We start from the raw sequence: 16,191 nt of genomic DNA, 5'->3' as shown, positions 1-16,191 counted from the left end.
TTGACTAAAAATCCTTAGCTGACTTCCAAGAAAGAATGTAGTCAGATGCTGCCTCTTAAGTCTAATTTAAAAATTTGTCCCAGGTAGAAACAAAGTTGATTCTAAAAGCTGCAACTTCCCAAACACTCCTGCATTTTGTGTTCTGTCATTCTGGGGGGTGTGGCAGTCGCTGGCTCTGCATTCACAGGAGCAGTGAGCTTCCTTAAACTCCTTGACTTGTGGACCTTCCTTGTTCATCAGACTAGGTCCGGCCACCTCGGTGGGAAAGAGTCAAGCTCACTGGGGTGGAGTCATTCTGCCCCCTACTCTCACTGCTGCTATTTCTTGGCAAAAAGGAGAGAGGTGGAAATGACAAGCTTTAATATCAGATCTACCTCTTCCTGGAAGGTGTGGTCCTAGGTGGAATGTATTTATTTGTGAGACATGTGTTTCGTGCTTCAGTATGTGCAGCAATACATTAAGTCTATGGATTGTCCATAAGAGATTAGGCACGGAGTTTCCATGAGGAAATTTGTAAGAAATTACTCTAATATGAAAGAGAAACTGCTGGGACTTGAGCCTGATACAGTGTTGGCCTTTTAAGAAGAAAGATGGTTTCTTGCTAAGGAGATGGTATGGATATGTCTTTGGGTCTCCTTTGGGTCTCTATTTGGTAGGAGCTTCATTCACTCATCCAGTACTAACTATTGATTAGTTTAGAGGCAGGGTGTGAGGCCTGGAAGTACAGCTAACGAGAGAGCGTGGTCAGCCCTGGCCCTTCAGGAGCGTACAGCTAGTGAAGCCCAAGAGGGAAACTGGTCAATACATGTGGACACATGTATGCACATTTATAGCCACATAGCAGATGTCAGTGAGGCATCTGCCCCTGGCTAGGGACAACGAAAGGTCAGGACAGGAGACTCTGTTGAGCTCTAAAGTTTGACCTGAGAATTGACAAATTGGTGACAGAGACCATGCATCTCACCATTGTTACTGATCCTCAGGGGGATTTTCTTTTTTCTTTTTTAAACCTCAAGTGCTTCTCTGTCAACTAGAAATCTTTGTCTTTTCAATGCAGCACCATTTGTGTCTATCTCATCCATTCAGTTCCTCATGAGCCATTCTCTAAGCACCTTGAGGGCAACATCTGTCCCTAGATGCTTTGTGCTGGCCACAGTTGGGTGCTGTTTCTCATGGGTTGAGGTGTCTGAGTGTCATTGTTTGGGAGAGCCAGTGGCGTGGCCTGTAAGTCTTTTTTTTTTTTTAATTTTCTCCATACAGGATAACAGCTTTGAACAGTTCATTATTAATTATTGTAATGAAAAACTGCAACAAATCTTCATTGAACTCACCCTTAAAGAAGAGCAGGAGGAGTACATACGGGAGGTAACGTTGAAATGCTTCTTTATAATAATAACTGTTTTATTCATAATTTTAATTCCAGATTCAGAAGACTGTCTAAACATGATCCAAAAGTCAGATGTATCTAAACTTAATCATATTGTGGCTTTTTTGTTTTTTCAGCATTACGTAGCTAGTGTCCAGGACAATACCTGGCACATGGTGGGGGCTAATAAATACCAGTGGGCAGCCTCTATCTCAGTGGGTTCCCATGTAATGATGTCGAATCGTATGTTGATAAAATAGAGATAAGCCAGGCATGGTGGTGGGTGCTTGTAATCTCAGTACTTGGGAGAATTGCGGGTTCTAGGACAGCTTCAATGTAGCAAGATTCTCAGCAACTTAGAGGGACCCAGTTTCAAAACAACTAAAAAATGGCTAGGGGTGTGGCTCAGAGGTAGAATGTCCCTGGGTTCAATCCCCAGAACCACAAAAAAAAAAAAAAAGGAGAGAGAAGAGATGGATGGATGAAATATTGTAGTGCATCCATTCAATAAACTACTACTCTGCCATAAAAAGGAATACATAGTTGATATGCACAGGAGCACAGGTGACTATCAGATGCATTATGGTAGGTAAAAGAGCCATATTGAAAAGGCTTTGTACTGAATGGTTTCATGAATACCTCATTCCAGGAAAGACAGGGCTACATGGACAGATTGCCAGGAGAAAGCTGTAGTCAGTGGTCACCAGGGGACAGGAGTAGAGGGAGGGCGTGGCCACAAAAAGACCACAGGAGGAAAATTTGGGGCATTCTTATGCTGGTGGTTACATAACACTGCACATTTCCCAAAACTCTGAGAACTGTGTACCAGAAAAACTCAGTATCACTGTAAGTAGATGTGAAAATAATTTGAGACTTTGCTTAATTTTAAACAGCATTGATTTTCAAAATTTGTAATGAAAAGAAGTGACATTTGTTGCGTAGTTACTATGCACCTGGTATTGTATTAGGTGCTATGTCAGGATTATCTTACTTGATATAATTTAAAAATAACCAGAAGTAAATGTTTGCAAAGCTTTTTCATCTTTTTGTTGTTGCTGCTGTCAGAGAACTGGGGATCAGTAATGTCCTTTTAGCTTTAATTCTAAAACACACACTTGAGTTTCACCCTTTCATTTTATAAATAGCCATTCTTTTAAGCCGGGCGTGGTGGCACACGCTTGTAATCCCCGCGCTTGGGATGCAGAGACAGGAGGATCGCGCAGGTTCAAAGCCAGCCCCGTGCACTGGCTTAGGAGACCCTGTTTCCAAATAAAAATGTAAAAATAGGTCTGAGAGTGTAGCCCTGAGGTAGAAGGGCTTCCAGGAACCCCATTACCACCAAAATAAATAAATAAATAAATAAATAAATAAATAAATAAATATAAATAAATAGCCATTCTTTTTACAAGTATGAAATAATTTCAAAAGTAAAACATTATTTTATTGTGTAGATATTTCTAATGTCATTGTTAATCCTCAGTAACTTAGTAAAGTAACCCATTGAATTTTAAGCAGAATTCTAAATATTTTATCTTTGTTTTAGAATGATCTTTATACTTTACAAATGTTTTGTCTGGCACCTTTTAGTAACATAAAATCCTAAAACCAAGATTTATTCTCTTCCTGTCTTTTCATTGTAAAGAGAATACCCAAACTTTGATATGTAACTTAAAACAGTTTGTACAGATTGTCTGAAACACTTCTAAGAATATATAGAAAGATCCCTAGCTTGCTTGGTAATTTCTAAATTTTCCTCTTAGAGGAAAAATAAATGTTTACACTTCTGGTCAAAGTGTGAGCGCATAGGGAATGACTGCATTTGACCTTACAGATTGGGCTTTGTAGCTGGCCTTAGAGCCAATGGCTAGGTTTCCTTGTCTTCCCATAAACTGAAAATACTTTGTCTCGGTGGTTGGCTTCTTTTCCCTCTTTTCACTTGAAATAGTTAACTGCCTTGCAACTTAGGAGTAACCTTAAAATTAATTTTTTCCTTGTGACGACAAATAAAGAACAGAAAAATCTAGGTCTTAGATTCCTGGGATCAAGTTCAGCCTTATTTCTTTATAAACATTGTAAATATACACAAAGTAATCTTGACCCGAGGGCCTGTTGAGTAAATATTTGGACCAGAGCCAGCCAAGTGCATGGGAAATTGCCGCAGATGGGAGAGAGGAATGGGAGGCCCCCTCCGAAGCAGGTCAAGGGCGTTTGCTTGCATCAGATTTTGTCAGCGGTACACTGCCGCATTCCGAAAGTTTTGGGAACCAAAAGATGACATTTGCAACACCCAATCTATAAAGAAAATTAACTCAGGGAGAAAGTGAAATGTGGTAATGATGGGAAATGTCTGTTTTCTCGGATGGAAATGTCGTGGCATCATTACAGGAATTTGAATGTATTGTGCTTTGTTTTTTAGGACATAGAATGGACTCACATTGACTACTTCAATAATGCTATCATTTGCGACCTAATAGAAAACGTGAGTACTTAGGTGTCATTTTCTAATGAAGTTCTTAGTCATATAATTCAGTACATTCATAATATCGCACTCCCTTAGAGGCTAAGCATCCATGGTTTCACAGTTTGGGAAACTTTATAGTAGCCCTAAGAGATCATTCACAGTTCTTGAACATAGCTCACCTCATTGGCTTTATCACAGTCATTTTGGGGCCTTCAGCCACTGAACCCTTAAGTTCACCAGCTTTCTTGTGTGATTGGAAGTCAAGTCTAATCCATGGCTCTTGGGAAGCCAAGCCTGATCAGAGTAGGCTACAGCAGTCACGGTTTTCTGCAAGTCAAAAACCTCTTTCACATCTACAACTAATAACCCCTTCGTGTACTGTTCAAATTGAGATAAAGGAGTAAAAAGGGACCCTCAGGAGCTGAGTTAAGTGGGACCTCAGAAGTGGCTCAGCAGAGACCTAGCATTGATCCAAAGAATGTATACAAAAGGGTGTTTATGTGACTGCAGGTGGCTAAGGACCTGGACGTTTTCAGATGACCCAAGTCTGTGTATGTATATGAAAAGACTCAAAGCAAGAAAAGAAGCTTTCTGAATCTAAGATTTTTGTTTTTAAATTATGGTCGTCTATAGTCTATTATGTTTATTTCAAATGGGTTACTTGTGTGTGAAAGCAGGAAACTCTTTTGCTCTATGCTTAGGATTACTAAAACAATTTGAGACGATGGTAAACTTGATTGTCCTAACAGCAGTCTGTGTGTGTGTGTGTGTGTGTGTGTGTGTGTGTGTGTGTGTGTGTGTGTGTGGCGCCTTGGGCATGATAGGCAAACACTCTGCCACTGAGCTATGTCCCAAACCCCTAACAGTCTTTTTAACTGTCAGAGTAGGTAAGTGCTGTGTTTCAGGAGCACTATCACAGGCTCTGAATGTACAATAAATAGTTTTCTACTTTAATAAGTCATTTTGGGTTTCTTAAAAGCTACATGTTTGATTATACTGAACATTCAAAGCTGTACTCTAAATCATTGCGATTTTTCAATAACTAATAAGCTTTGCTCTGAAAAGTCTGAACAGTGTTAGAAAGGGAACACTTAGTAGTTCACAGAAGTATTCATAGCTCTAGCTTAAAAGCCAAAAAATCTGTAGATTTCCTGAAAACTTTTTCTAGTAAATATTATGACCAACCAGATTTGGTGGGAGAACTTTAACTTTCAGGATTCTTGCCTAGCTTGTTTTTCTTCATAAACAACAATGCATTTGACTATATACCTTTAGGAAGAGGGAAAAAAGATAATACAGTTAATGCAATTAGGTTATGTTAGCCCCAAATCCCCTTGCCTATGTGATTGAAGAAATTATGTTCACGTAACAACCTACATCCATAAAGGAAGTGTTTCCTTTCAGCATCATTAAACAATAATGTTTATTCTGGGGATGTTATGATCACACTTGATTCCTAAGAGTCCACACTTCCCCTGGGTTTTGTGTGGAATGAATCAGTGCTGGTCACAGGATGTCATGGCCTTGTGAGGAAAAGGAGAGAGGAACAGGAGCCTTTGCTTTGGTGGAAGTGGGTGGGGTTGGGGGTCAGCGGAGTGGATTGTTTTGAAATCAAGACTTATGAGCCTGTAGGGACGATCTAAGGAACAACAGCCTTTATTTAGCAAATAAAGTATTTAGAATACTCCTGATTTCTGATTCAGTTTGGGCTGACTGCTCTTAAAATAAATGTGATCATAGGTTCTGAACACATAAGAAATAAATTGTCGCTCATGTTTAACATCCATTTAGCAATTTTATATGGGAGCAAGAATTTTATTCTAAACAGATAGTCTCGAAAACAGCTTGATTACAGTGATTTAGAGCGGCATCCCAAATCACAGCACTTCTTTCTCCAGAAATTCAGCTTTATTTTGAACACACGAACAATTTAGAAACACAAAACCGATTTCCTTCATAAGCTGTGAATCAATCAAATCATGGCCTTGAGAGACTGCCTAGTGATTTGTGATGTGCTGTGGACTGTATTGTGTAGTTTCTGACTTTCCAATTTGTTCTGGAGTCTTTGAGGTCTAACTTGTCTTGTTCTAACAGTAAAGATTTCGCTTCTACTGAGGTGGTTGAGGAGACTTCCGGTTCCTGTTCGGTGGGTGGGGGAGTGAGATATGAACATAGACACTTCCACCCACACACACACACCTGGGGCACTTCGGGAAAGGGCTGATTTCTATGGCATTTGTTATTTATTTTGATTTTCTGGTTTTTGTTGTAATGGAACAGAATTTGCTTGTGACCAAGTTGATTGTGTTTAATAGTGTAATTAGGACTAATTGTTCAAACAATACCACAAGGAAGGTAGGAAACATTTTTATTTCCTTCTTTCAGAACACAAACGGAATCCTGGCCATGCTGGATGAGGAGTGCCTGAGGCCGGGCACGGTCACTGACGAGACCTTCTTAGAAAAGCTGAACCAAATCTGTGCCACCCACCAGCACTTCGAGAGCCGGATGAGCAAGTGTGCTAGGTTCCTGAATGACACCTCTCTGCCACACAGCTGCTTCAGGATCCAGCATTATGCTGGCAAGGTACGGGGCTGCAAGGACCCAGTCAGCCTGCAGAGTTATTCCTGCAAGAAGAATGTGCCTCGGAGATGGGAGTTCTAAACACTGTTAACTTGTGGGGGGAGTTGACCTGAGAAAATAGTTGGATCGAGAAACATTCAATAGAAATAGAACTTGGACCATGTGGAATAAAATGTTACTAATACGGAGACTGCAAGCAAAGCCAGTGGACTTAATGAACAGTCCAAACATTTTCAAAAATTGATTTTTTGATTTTCAAGTGCTAAGCTATCCTATAACAAATACCTATTGACACTAATAAAGATTTGATAGTAAAAATTGGGAAATCAATAAAGATAAAGTAAGGCTTAAAAGCATGTGCCATTTAACAGAAATAATGATTTCTTAGATTGGGATTTTGAAACAATACAGAGAAAGATACTTTTTTTTTTTTTTTTTTTTTTGCAGTTCTAGGAATGGAACCCAGGGGCATTCTACTTCCGAGCTACACCCATAGCCCTATTTTTTATTTTTAAACAGGGTCTCACTGAGTTGCAAAGGCATCACTAAGTAGCTGAGGCTGTCCAAGAACCCTGCAATCCTTCTGTCTCAGCCTCCCAAATGCTGGGTTATAACCGTGTGCCACCATGCCCAGTGGGCAAAGATACTTTTTTTGAAAAGTATTTTTTGGTGATTATTTGATGGAATTAATTTGATGTATAAAAGTAATGAAAGCTGGGCTTGGTGGTACATGCTTGTAATCCCAGTACTTGGGAGGCTAGGATGGGAGGATCACAGGTTCGTGGCCAGCCTCAGCTACTCTGCAACTCAGTAAGACCTTGTTTCAAAAATAAAGAATAAAAAATAGGGCTAGGGTTGTAGCTTGGAAGTAGAATGCCCCTAGGTTCAATCCCCAGTACTGCAAAAAAAAAAAAAATGTAATATTAAAAACAATTTTGACAGTAAGTAGATTAATTTGGGGAATTCTTAAAATTATTATTAATACCCTTTATGGCAAATTTTAAAGGGAAAATACATATTTAGCAAAAAGTAGATATGTAGATTTTGAATTATTTCAACTTTAATACTTTATTTTTATTGGCCTTTTTATATAGTGGGGAATTGAACCTAGTATCATTTTACCTCTGAAATACACTTCCAGTTCTCTTTTATTTTTATTTTTCATTTTTTTAAAAAAAGGTCTCGCTAAGTTGTTGGTCTCAAACCTGTGATTCTCTTGCCTTGGCCTCCCAAGCACTTGGATTATAGGTGTGTGCCACCACACCTGGCATTATATTATTAAAAGATACTTACCTGATCAGTTTCTTTGTTGCTTTAGTTTATTCATGAAAATGTTAGTGTGACCCCTACTTTTCCCATCTTCTTTAAAGTAGACTAGAACTGACACGTGTGATCTAAAACATGAAACCTCAAAATATATTAAAATGCCAAGAAAAGCTAAAATTCTTTGAAAATGTTCTGGTAACATTTGGGAAGTTGATTCTTGCAAATCCTGAAGGGTAATAGAATTTATTTTGGTTTCTTCAGCGTCTGACTAACGCATCTGGTACTTTTGATGGTGAAGGAAGACGCTTCAGTGTAGATAGTCTTGGGAAATTCTTCACGTTGCTTGATGATAATGTAGGACGCGGTATGCTAACTTCTGAATCCTACTCTCTTGCTCACAGGTGCTGTACCAGGTGGAAGGATTTGTTGACAAAAACAATGACCTTCTCTATCGAGACCTGTCTCAAGCCATGTGGAAGGCTGGCCACGCTCTCATCAAGTCCTTGTTCCCTGAAGGGAATCCCGCCAAGATCAACCTGAAAAGGCCCCCGACAGCAGGGTCACAGTTCAAGGCATCTGTGGCCACTCTGATGAAAAACCTACAGACCAAGAACCCAAACTATATCAGGTACTTCTGGCACATGACGTATTTTGTCAGTTCAGATCCAAGAGTCTGCTCAAGATATAGCATTTTCCTGTTTGCTTAAAGCTGAATAGACCCAAGCAGAGGATAGCCGACATAATTACACAATCAAATAATGTGATATCTCAGGTTGGCTTGCAACTTTCCTTCTTTCTTCAGAAATAAGGAAGGAGAAAAGTAAAAAAAAAGAAAAAAAATGCGAGGGGGGGGGTGGTGACCATAGATACTTCAGAAAATTGGATGGTGGGTACATAGCAGTTCTCAGCTTTCTGTATATTTAATTTTTTAAATGACAAGTTAAGAAACAAAGTGTAAAATGTTTTCCTGATCAGGATTTTGCAGAGAGCTCTTTTGTTTGCTTCATTTTGGATTCCTGTGAGAGTGACTGAGGGCAGAGTGGGGAAACAAGAAGAACTTGGGGTGCACCCCACCTCTTGCTAGGAAAGAGACACCCCCTTCTTTTCGAGGAGAGCTGTGGGCCAGGAAAGAGTATTGACACCTAAAACAACCTGAATTTTTGAAGGCTGTAGAAGTCTGGGCTCTTTTTTCCCCGCTCCTGGCATGTCTTAGATGTAAGTTTCTCCAGATTCAGGAGAGACCAACTAGGATTAGAATTTGCTGTGTGTGTGTTTGGCGAACTAGACAATAGGAGGTATGCTCTCTGGTGGGTCAGATCTTATAGAGCGCACCATACCCACAAGCACCTCCCAGAGCTGGCCTCGAAAATTCACTCATGAAGAAACTGGAGTGAAGGATGGTTTTGTCTTTCACTTGTTTACCTGATATATATTTATCAGTAAAAATATAATAGACAAATCCCCTGGTTTATTGCTATCAGGTTAGGGTGTATATTTAAAGAAAATGCAGGTTTTTAAAAAAATGAACAGGAAAGTTTTTGTGATCAGTTGCTATTCTCAAGTGGATTTTTAAAGCTATGTTTTATTGGAGTGTCATTTACGCAAAGTGCACAGAACCTAAACAGCTCAGTGATTTTGCAGTCATTCTATATATACATTGGCAACCACCACCCAGATCATGACAAAACATTTTTATCATTCCTTAAAAGTTTCTTTATCCCCCTCCCTTTTAATGTTTTTTTCTAAATGATTAAGATTAAGAAATCCTAATAAACCCAAGTTTGTGAATACGCTATCCAGTGTTTTCTTCTGGAATCTTTGTAGTTTTCAGATTTAGTTTCATTTCTTTTCTGCACATAGATATCCATTGCCCTGACACCATTTAGAGAGAGAGAGAGAGAGAAAAAGTCTCTTTTTTCCATCTTGTTGTCTTGGCACTTTTATTGATAATCAGGTGATTGTATGTGCTAGATCTAAACTTAGTAGAATGGTCCAGTGACCTATTTGTCTGTCCTCACTTTTGCCAGACTGGGGACATTATCCTTATAAATGGTTAAAAAAAAAAAAAAGCATAAAAACACCAAGGTGACTACGGAGTTTAAAACCTAAAATATTTGTAATCTTTTAGGTGTATCAAGCCAAATGATAAAAAGGCAGCGCACATCTTCAACGAGAGCCTGGTGTGTCATCAGATCAGGTACCTGGGTCTTTTGGAGAATGTCCGAGTGAGGCGGGCAGGCTATGCCTTCAGGCAGGCCTATGAACCTTGCCTGGAAAGATACAAAATGCTCTGTAAGCAAACGTGGCCTCATTGGAAAGGACCAGCAAGGTAAGAAGTTCATTGACCGTGTGCAGAGTGAATTGTTTAAAGATGCAAATAACGGGTTTCCCTCATACACTGTTAAGCAGAACAGTTTTATAAAAAGTTCATTATACCCTCTTTTAGGATACCATTTGGCTAATTCTCAATTCATTGTCGAGGTCTCAGTTTTTTCAAATGTCAGAACCTATCAAATCCATATTTGGAATTTGAATGTCAAGAAAAATATGCCCATGGTAAGTTCATAGGAGATCATTTATAGTTGATACACGTCCTCGTGTAGATCATAGAAGGGTGGAGTTAGAGGCAGCTTGGGTCACCACGTTCACTTTTCACTTTTCACATGGGGAATTTGTCCCAGAGAGAGTTGGTAGATAGAGCAAAGGTCCCAGTCTTTACCCACAGTCTACCCCAGTAGAAGTAGAAAACATGGAGCAAATAGGACTCATTTTCAATGTTGTTGCTGGTAGAGCTGGATCAAAGAATATGGCTTGGTTCTAAGATGCTGTGGTTTTCAGCTGGTCTTCCCTGACTTGTGCTCACCCATCCAGTCCCAGAGTGCTGGATACTGCAGGCCGGCCTCCTTATCACCACAAGCTCCCCACAGACAGAGACAATCTGCATGCTGGAAGGCAGCTGCTATGGGAGAAAAAGTAGGCCTGTCTTGTGCAGTGACCTTTCTTCTCTCCCTTCTCTGTGGGCTTCTGGAAGCTCTCATGATCTGACAAGAGGGCCAGCATGCCTGCCTCATGGGCAAGGCAGGCACTTGGGGATTTTCTTTTCACTGTACTAATGTTGCCTCCACATTCTCAGTGGACCTGGCCTTACACAGTAATGTCACCAGTAATTAGACACATACCCTATGTTACAAGAAGATACAGAAATCCAGACTCAAGATGTGGTCTCTGATGCCTAGTTCAGTATTTGAATAATATAGTATCTGGGCAATGATTCATTTCCCACTGCTGGTTTCTAGGGTAGTATGGTAAATGTGTACCATAATACAGAATGTGCAATTACTCCCTGCCTGGCACCTAGTCCACAGATTAGTTGAGTGAGGCTAATTGAAAAACTGATGTTGAAACCATGGTCCAGATGCCTTTCCCACTGTGCGAGGCCTGTGTTCTCCACGTTCTTGTCCACCCTCTGAGGGGCAGGAACTGTGTTTATAATGTTTTCAGGTATTAATTGGGTGTATTCTATAACTAAATTTGTGTTTCCTTCACATCTTCCTGTCCCTAGTTGATACATTAGTATATTTGATGCATTACCTCTCATAAAGAAATCAAGAAATTGGTTTTCCTATCACATTTTCTTAGAATGTATAGTTGTGACTTTCTTTTTTAGTGTTTACTGGAGTTGGCCTAATTTGTGGAATTCTGTCTTAAATATTCCTTAATGGAAGGATGATTACTGAAAGAGCAGTTACATTTAGGGAGTGTAGCTGCTTTTTATACATCTGAAAACTTGACGTCATGCTATATGCTAAACCTCTTTTTATAACCCAGAAAGTCATTCTTTTTATTTTTGTTTCTTCTTCTAGGTCTGGCGTGGAGGTTCTATTTAATGAGCTAGAGATTCCTGTGGAAGAGTACTCATTTGGTAGATCAAAGATATTCATCAGAAACCCAAGAACAGTATGTAATCAAATTTCTTTTTTACACTCAGAACTTAAGCTAGACTCATAGAGGAAAGTTTCCACAAGATGCTTCAGTTTGTAACATTACTTAAGATGTTACCATGAAGCTGCACTCCTGTGTTTATCTGCAGATATCCAAGAGGGTGGGGCAAGTAAAGGGTAGGGGAAGACCATGTATATTACATACAGAATGTCATTGTCTTCCATCTAACGGATTGTAGACACTTAAGAAATACAGTGAGACTGTCATAACAAGACAAAACCTCCCTGATGATAGCAACTGCAGGGAAAGTCAGTCTATGTGTAATATCTGAGTTATACAATAATTTTAGAAACTACAGCTCTATTTTTAGAGGTACTTGAAGGCACAAGTGAAAAAAATTTTAAAACTTGAAAAGAACACTTCTAAAATTCTATCTTGTAGAACTCTAACAGAGCCTTTTTATAAATGGATTTGCATAACGTGTAATTAGTATAGCAGTTGATTTGATGGTTTGGGAATTTGGAGAATGTTAGGAGTGTTTTTACTATTGAAGAAAAAAAAAATGTGCTAGGACCCTCTTCCCAGCACAGGTTGCCTGTCCTTTATCTAAAATACTTGGGTATAGCCGGGCGTGGTGGCACACTGTGGCTTGTAATCCCAGTGCTTGGGAGGCAGAGACAGGAGGATCGCACTAGTTTGAAGCCAGCCTCACTGGCTTAAGAGACCCTGTTTCCAAATAAAAAATATAAAATAGGTCTGGGAGTGTAGCCAGGAGGTAGAAGGGCTTTGAGGAACCCCAGTACCACCACCAAAAAAAAAAAAAAAAAAAAAAAAGCTTCAAAATCTGGGACTTTCTGAGCATCAGGTTAATACTCCAAAAGTTTCAGAATTGGAACCATTTTGGGTTTCATAGTTCAGATCATGGATGCTAGTTTGCATCCTTGCAAACAGTGTAAAAGTAAGCTTAAATTCAGGTCAGTCTTTCTGGTTTGCCATAAATTCTGGATCACTGGAGTCAAAATTGTGAATCTTTTATGAATCCATCAAAATTTTTTCCTCCTAAGCTCTGATCCAGATCATGTGTGATGAATGTAGTTGACTTCACCATGACATTTTATCTCCTGCAAATTCCTTTATGTAAGTCCATCCATCATTTCTTTATTAGTTATTCAAATTAGAAGACCTGAGGAAGCAGCGGCTCGAGGACTTGGCCACTCTCATTCAGAAGATTTATCGGGGGTGGAAATGCCGCACACACTTCCTGCTCATGAAGAAAAGTCAAATCGTGATCGCTGCCTGGTGCAGGAGATATGCGGTAAGAGTCTCATCGATCAGCTCAGATAACAGATTTGCCAGCATTTATTTTGTACTTTCTGCCTATTTAATTTGAACGTATATAATTCTCCTGATTACCTCATGAGTGAGATAGATTGTTCCTTTTTTAACACGAGGAAACTAAGGCATTAAGCTGGTAAATAACTTGCCCACAGTCACATAGCTACTAGTGACAGAACCAGAATTTGATTCCCAGATAGTTTTGGAGTTCTGATTTAGCAGAGCATGCTGCTTTCCATGGATTTAATGTATGTAGCGGGAAATCTACCTCTTTAATTTGGACACCAGCTTGGAGAGACAGCATCATTTAACCCCTTCACTATGACTGAGTCAGTATTTCAAAATAACTGGTTCTTCTATATGCATGGAAGTAGCATTAAAATGGCTTTAATTCCAGAAAGCCAGAGCTGTGTTTCAATAAAATTCTGATTTGGCATAAAGGACTGGATTTTCTTTAGTCCTCAGATATTTAGCCATATTAATTATGGGGAAAATTTCAATAATAAACTATGTTAACTGGATTAATCAATAATTTATTTTTGGAACATCCTTTCTCGCTTGATTGTAGATATTTTGTTGGAATAGTACCACAGGTTTGAGGGAAGTAAGAAGGTTTGCCCCAAGGCTAGCTTAAAGTTGGATTGCATTCCTGAAAAATGAACTTCAGTGATAAGAACATTGCTTTTAATTGTTTTTTCATTGTATACTTCTTTAATACAGGGTGAGTTGGAAAATAAATTCTATTTGCAGTCCAATCTCACTTGGCTTGTTCTTTTTCTCAGACATAGATAAATTTTGCTATAAGACCATAATCAAGACATCAATTTTTTATGATTTATTCTGTTGTGATATATTTTAATGTATTCAAGTTTTGGAAATGAGTGAGGTACTTACATGGTTAAACTAAATAAAATTTGCTAGATCTTTAAAAATATCATTATGATCATTTAGTTAAAAGACTACAGTCGGATGCATCGACACCTGGCTGTAATCCCAGCTGCTTGGGAGGCTGAGTCAGGGAGGATCACAAGGTTGAGGGCAACTTAATGAAACTCTGGCTCAGAATAAAACACAAAGAGCTGGGAATATAACTTATCGGTAGAGCACTTGCCTAGCATGAGGGAAGCCCTGAGTTAGATCCCCAGTATCTAAAAAAAAAAGAAAAGAAAAGAAAAAGGAAAAGAAAAGCTATAGCCAGCAGTATAAATGATGAAGTATGACTCTGTCCAGCTGGATGAATGATAGATCCATGCATGTGAATGTCGCAGAGGCACAGAAAATTGTCGTCTCTGCCTGGTAGTGGTGGCTTCTTCTCTGTGTACATGGATGCACCGCTGACCTCTTCTGCAGATTCTTAATGCTCTTTCTTTTTTGCCTGAGAGAGGGAGGACCATCAAAAAGCCAGTGTCTTATTTTAAGGCCATTAAGAAAATCCAAGTGTAAGAGGGTACTGAATTCATCTATCTTAAATTCTACAAGTAATTTTGAAACACCTACTCTGTCAGGCTCAGGGCCTAACAAGGTGGACAAAACCTAAATTCCTGACTTGATAATCTAGTCAGAAACATTATGCACCTAAGCAAATAGATAATTCATAACAAGTAGAGATTATTGTGAGTATTAGGATGGATATAGAGAATTGAGACAGAGAATAATGGGGGGATGGGACATAACTGTGGATATGCTGGTCAAGGAGGACCTTCAGGAAGGGGCCAGCTGGCCAGAAGAGTGACAAGGAGTCAGCAAAGCAAAGAACCAGGTACATCAAACACTGTTTTGTACCCGCTCTCCCAAGATAGAGCTTTTATTCCACCAGATAAAAAAAAAAATGTGAGCATATATCATTAATTCACAGGGGCAAGAGTCAGAAGCAATGTTAGTTTGCAGAACAGAAATAAACAATAGCCCGCTTTTTAGAGAACGTTTGTTTTGCTCTAGTGTTAGATTGATTTTAGCTTTGAACTAAATAACTGTGTTAAAGCCGCTATTAAACTCAACATTTCCTCTTAGCCAAATAACTCACACTTTTCCAAGTGCTTGTTTTCATTTACTGATGGCTTTTAAATTATTCCGTGTTCTGTGATATCTCATAGCTCCTTGAGTTAAATCTTACAGTGAGCTATAGTTATTTTCAAGACATTTAGGAATTAAAGAAAGCATAGAGGTACCTAATGGGTACCAGAGGCGATGGTCAGATAGTGCAGATGTAGCTCATTCATACATGCTTAGAATATCACTGTGTGAGGAATCTCAGAAGGGCTCCCAGCTCCTCACTCAACACCTGAGTAGACAAAGCCCAGAGGATGTGAGTGGCTTGTCTGAGATGCCAAGGTTCCCTTGGCTTTTCTCCCTGGCACCCTCTTTTGTTATGCTGCCCATTTCTCTCTTCATTTCTGATTTCCCAAAATGAAGCCAAGGATCCTAGAAGGCACCTCCCACCTCCAAACAGGAGCTGAGCCATCTAGTGCTTTAAGTGAGAAATTAACAGCATGCCTTTAACATTTTGAAATGCTTTGAACTGTCCCCAGAGATGCCCACATTCCAGCAAGTATCCCAAACTAAATGCCAAAGAGCTCACTTTTCTGGGGGGGGAGTGTTCCCATAGCTTCTACCCCGAGGCATCAGTCCTACATAAAAGAGGACTCTGACCTTGGGGCTTGGTGATCCAAGGGGTGGTGCTTCTCTAGGTCTTCAGCCTTGTGCTCTTGGAAGGAATCTCTGCTGCTCAGAGCCTGCCCATCACGCGCTCTGTGGTTCCCAGGGACTGTTTGTCTTTTACACTGTTGAGTCTTGCCTTTTGCAAGTCCTCTTGCAGGGCAGATGGAGACAGACCACATTTATCTGCTCGTGATACTATTACAGTGGGGGTCCCATATAGCAATGTTTAGTCAATTGATACCAGTTCTCAAAAATGTTTACCTGATTTCTCATTTTGAAACATAGTGAAAACAACAAACGTCACTATGTCTCTTTTGAGACAGGGGAGGTTAGTGGTGGGCCCAGTAAGTTGCACGTGAGGAATGACACCAAGAGAGAACACTTGAAAGAGTATGCAGAGCTCAGCATGCACCATTTCAGAAGGTGTTTACTGAGTGTTGGGGACATGTGAGACTCCAGTAACAATCATGCAAAGAACAGTGGATGGTAAAGGTGGGCCTTGAGCCATTTAGAAGTTATATTTGCATCCCTGACATGCACTTTGGATTTACTGTAATAACCCTGAACTATTTGATCTTTG

At 39.6% G+C, this 16,191-nt stretch overlaps 1 protein-coding gene across 4 annotated transcripts in view; it reads left to right on the top strand.

Annotated features, from left to right (window-relative positions):
- MYO1B (myosin IB) overlaps positions 1-16,191 on the top strand; it is a gene marked incomplete at both ends in the record, with an annotated part of 147,677 nt that overhangs the window by 113,452 nt on the left and 18,034 nt on the right. For all 4 annotated transcript variants that reach the window (XM_080688770.1, XM_080688768.1, XM_080688769.1 and 1 more), the window contains 7 exons: positions 1,261-1,365; positions 3,783-3,845; positions 6,213-6,413; positions 8,078-8,304; positions 9,805-10,005; positions 11,540-11,633; positions 12,784-12,933. In XM_080688770.1, coding sequence (XP_080544896.1) covers positions 1,261-1,365; positions 3,783-3,845; positions 6,213-6,413; positions 8,078-8,304; positions 9,805-10,005; positions 11,540-11,633; positions 12,784-12,933 — 1,041 coding nt within the window. The remainder of the gene's footprint in view (positions 1-1,260; positions 1,366-3,782; positions 3,846-6,212; positions 6,414-8,077; positions 8,305-9,804; positions 10,006-11,539; positions 11,634-12,783; positions 12,934-16,191) is intronic.

The sequence above is a fragment of the Muscardinus avellanarius genome (genome assembly GCF_963383645.1).
Source record: "Muscardinus avellanarius genome assembly, chromosome: 2".
In the NCBI taxonomy this organism is placed as follows: domain Eukaryota; kingdom Metazoa; phylum Chordata; class Mammalia; order Rodentia; family Gliridae; genus Muscardinus; species Muscardinus avellanarius.
This window is presented reverse-complemented; position numbering and strand designations above follow the sequence as displayed.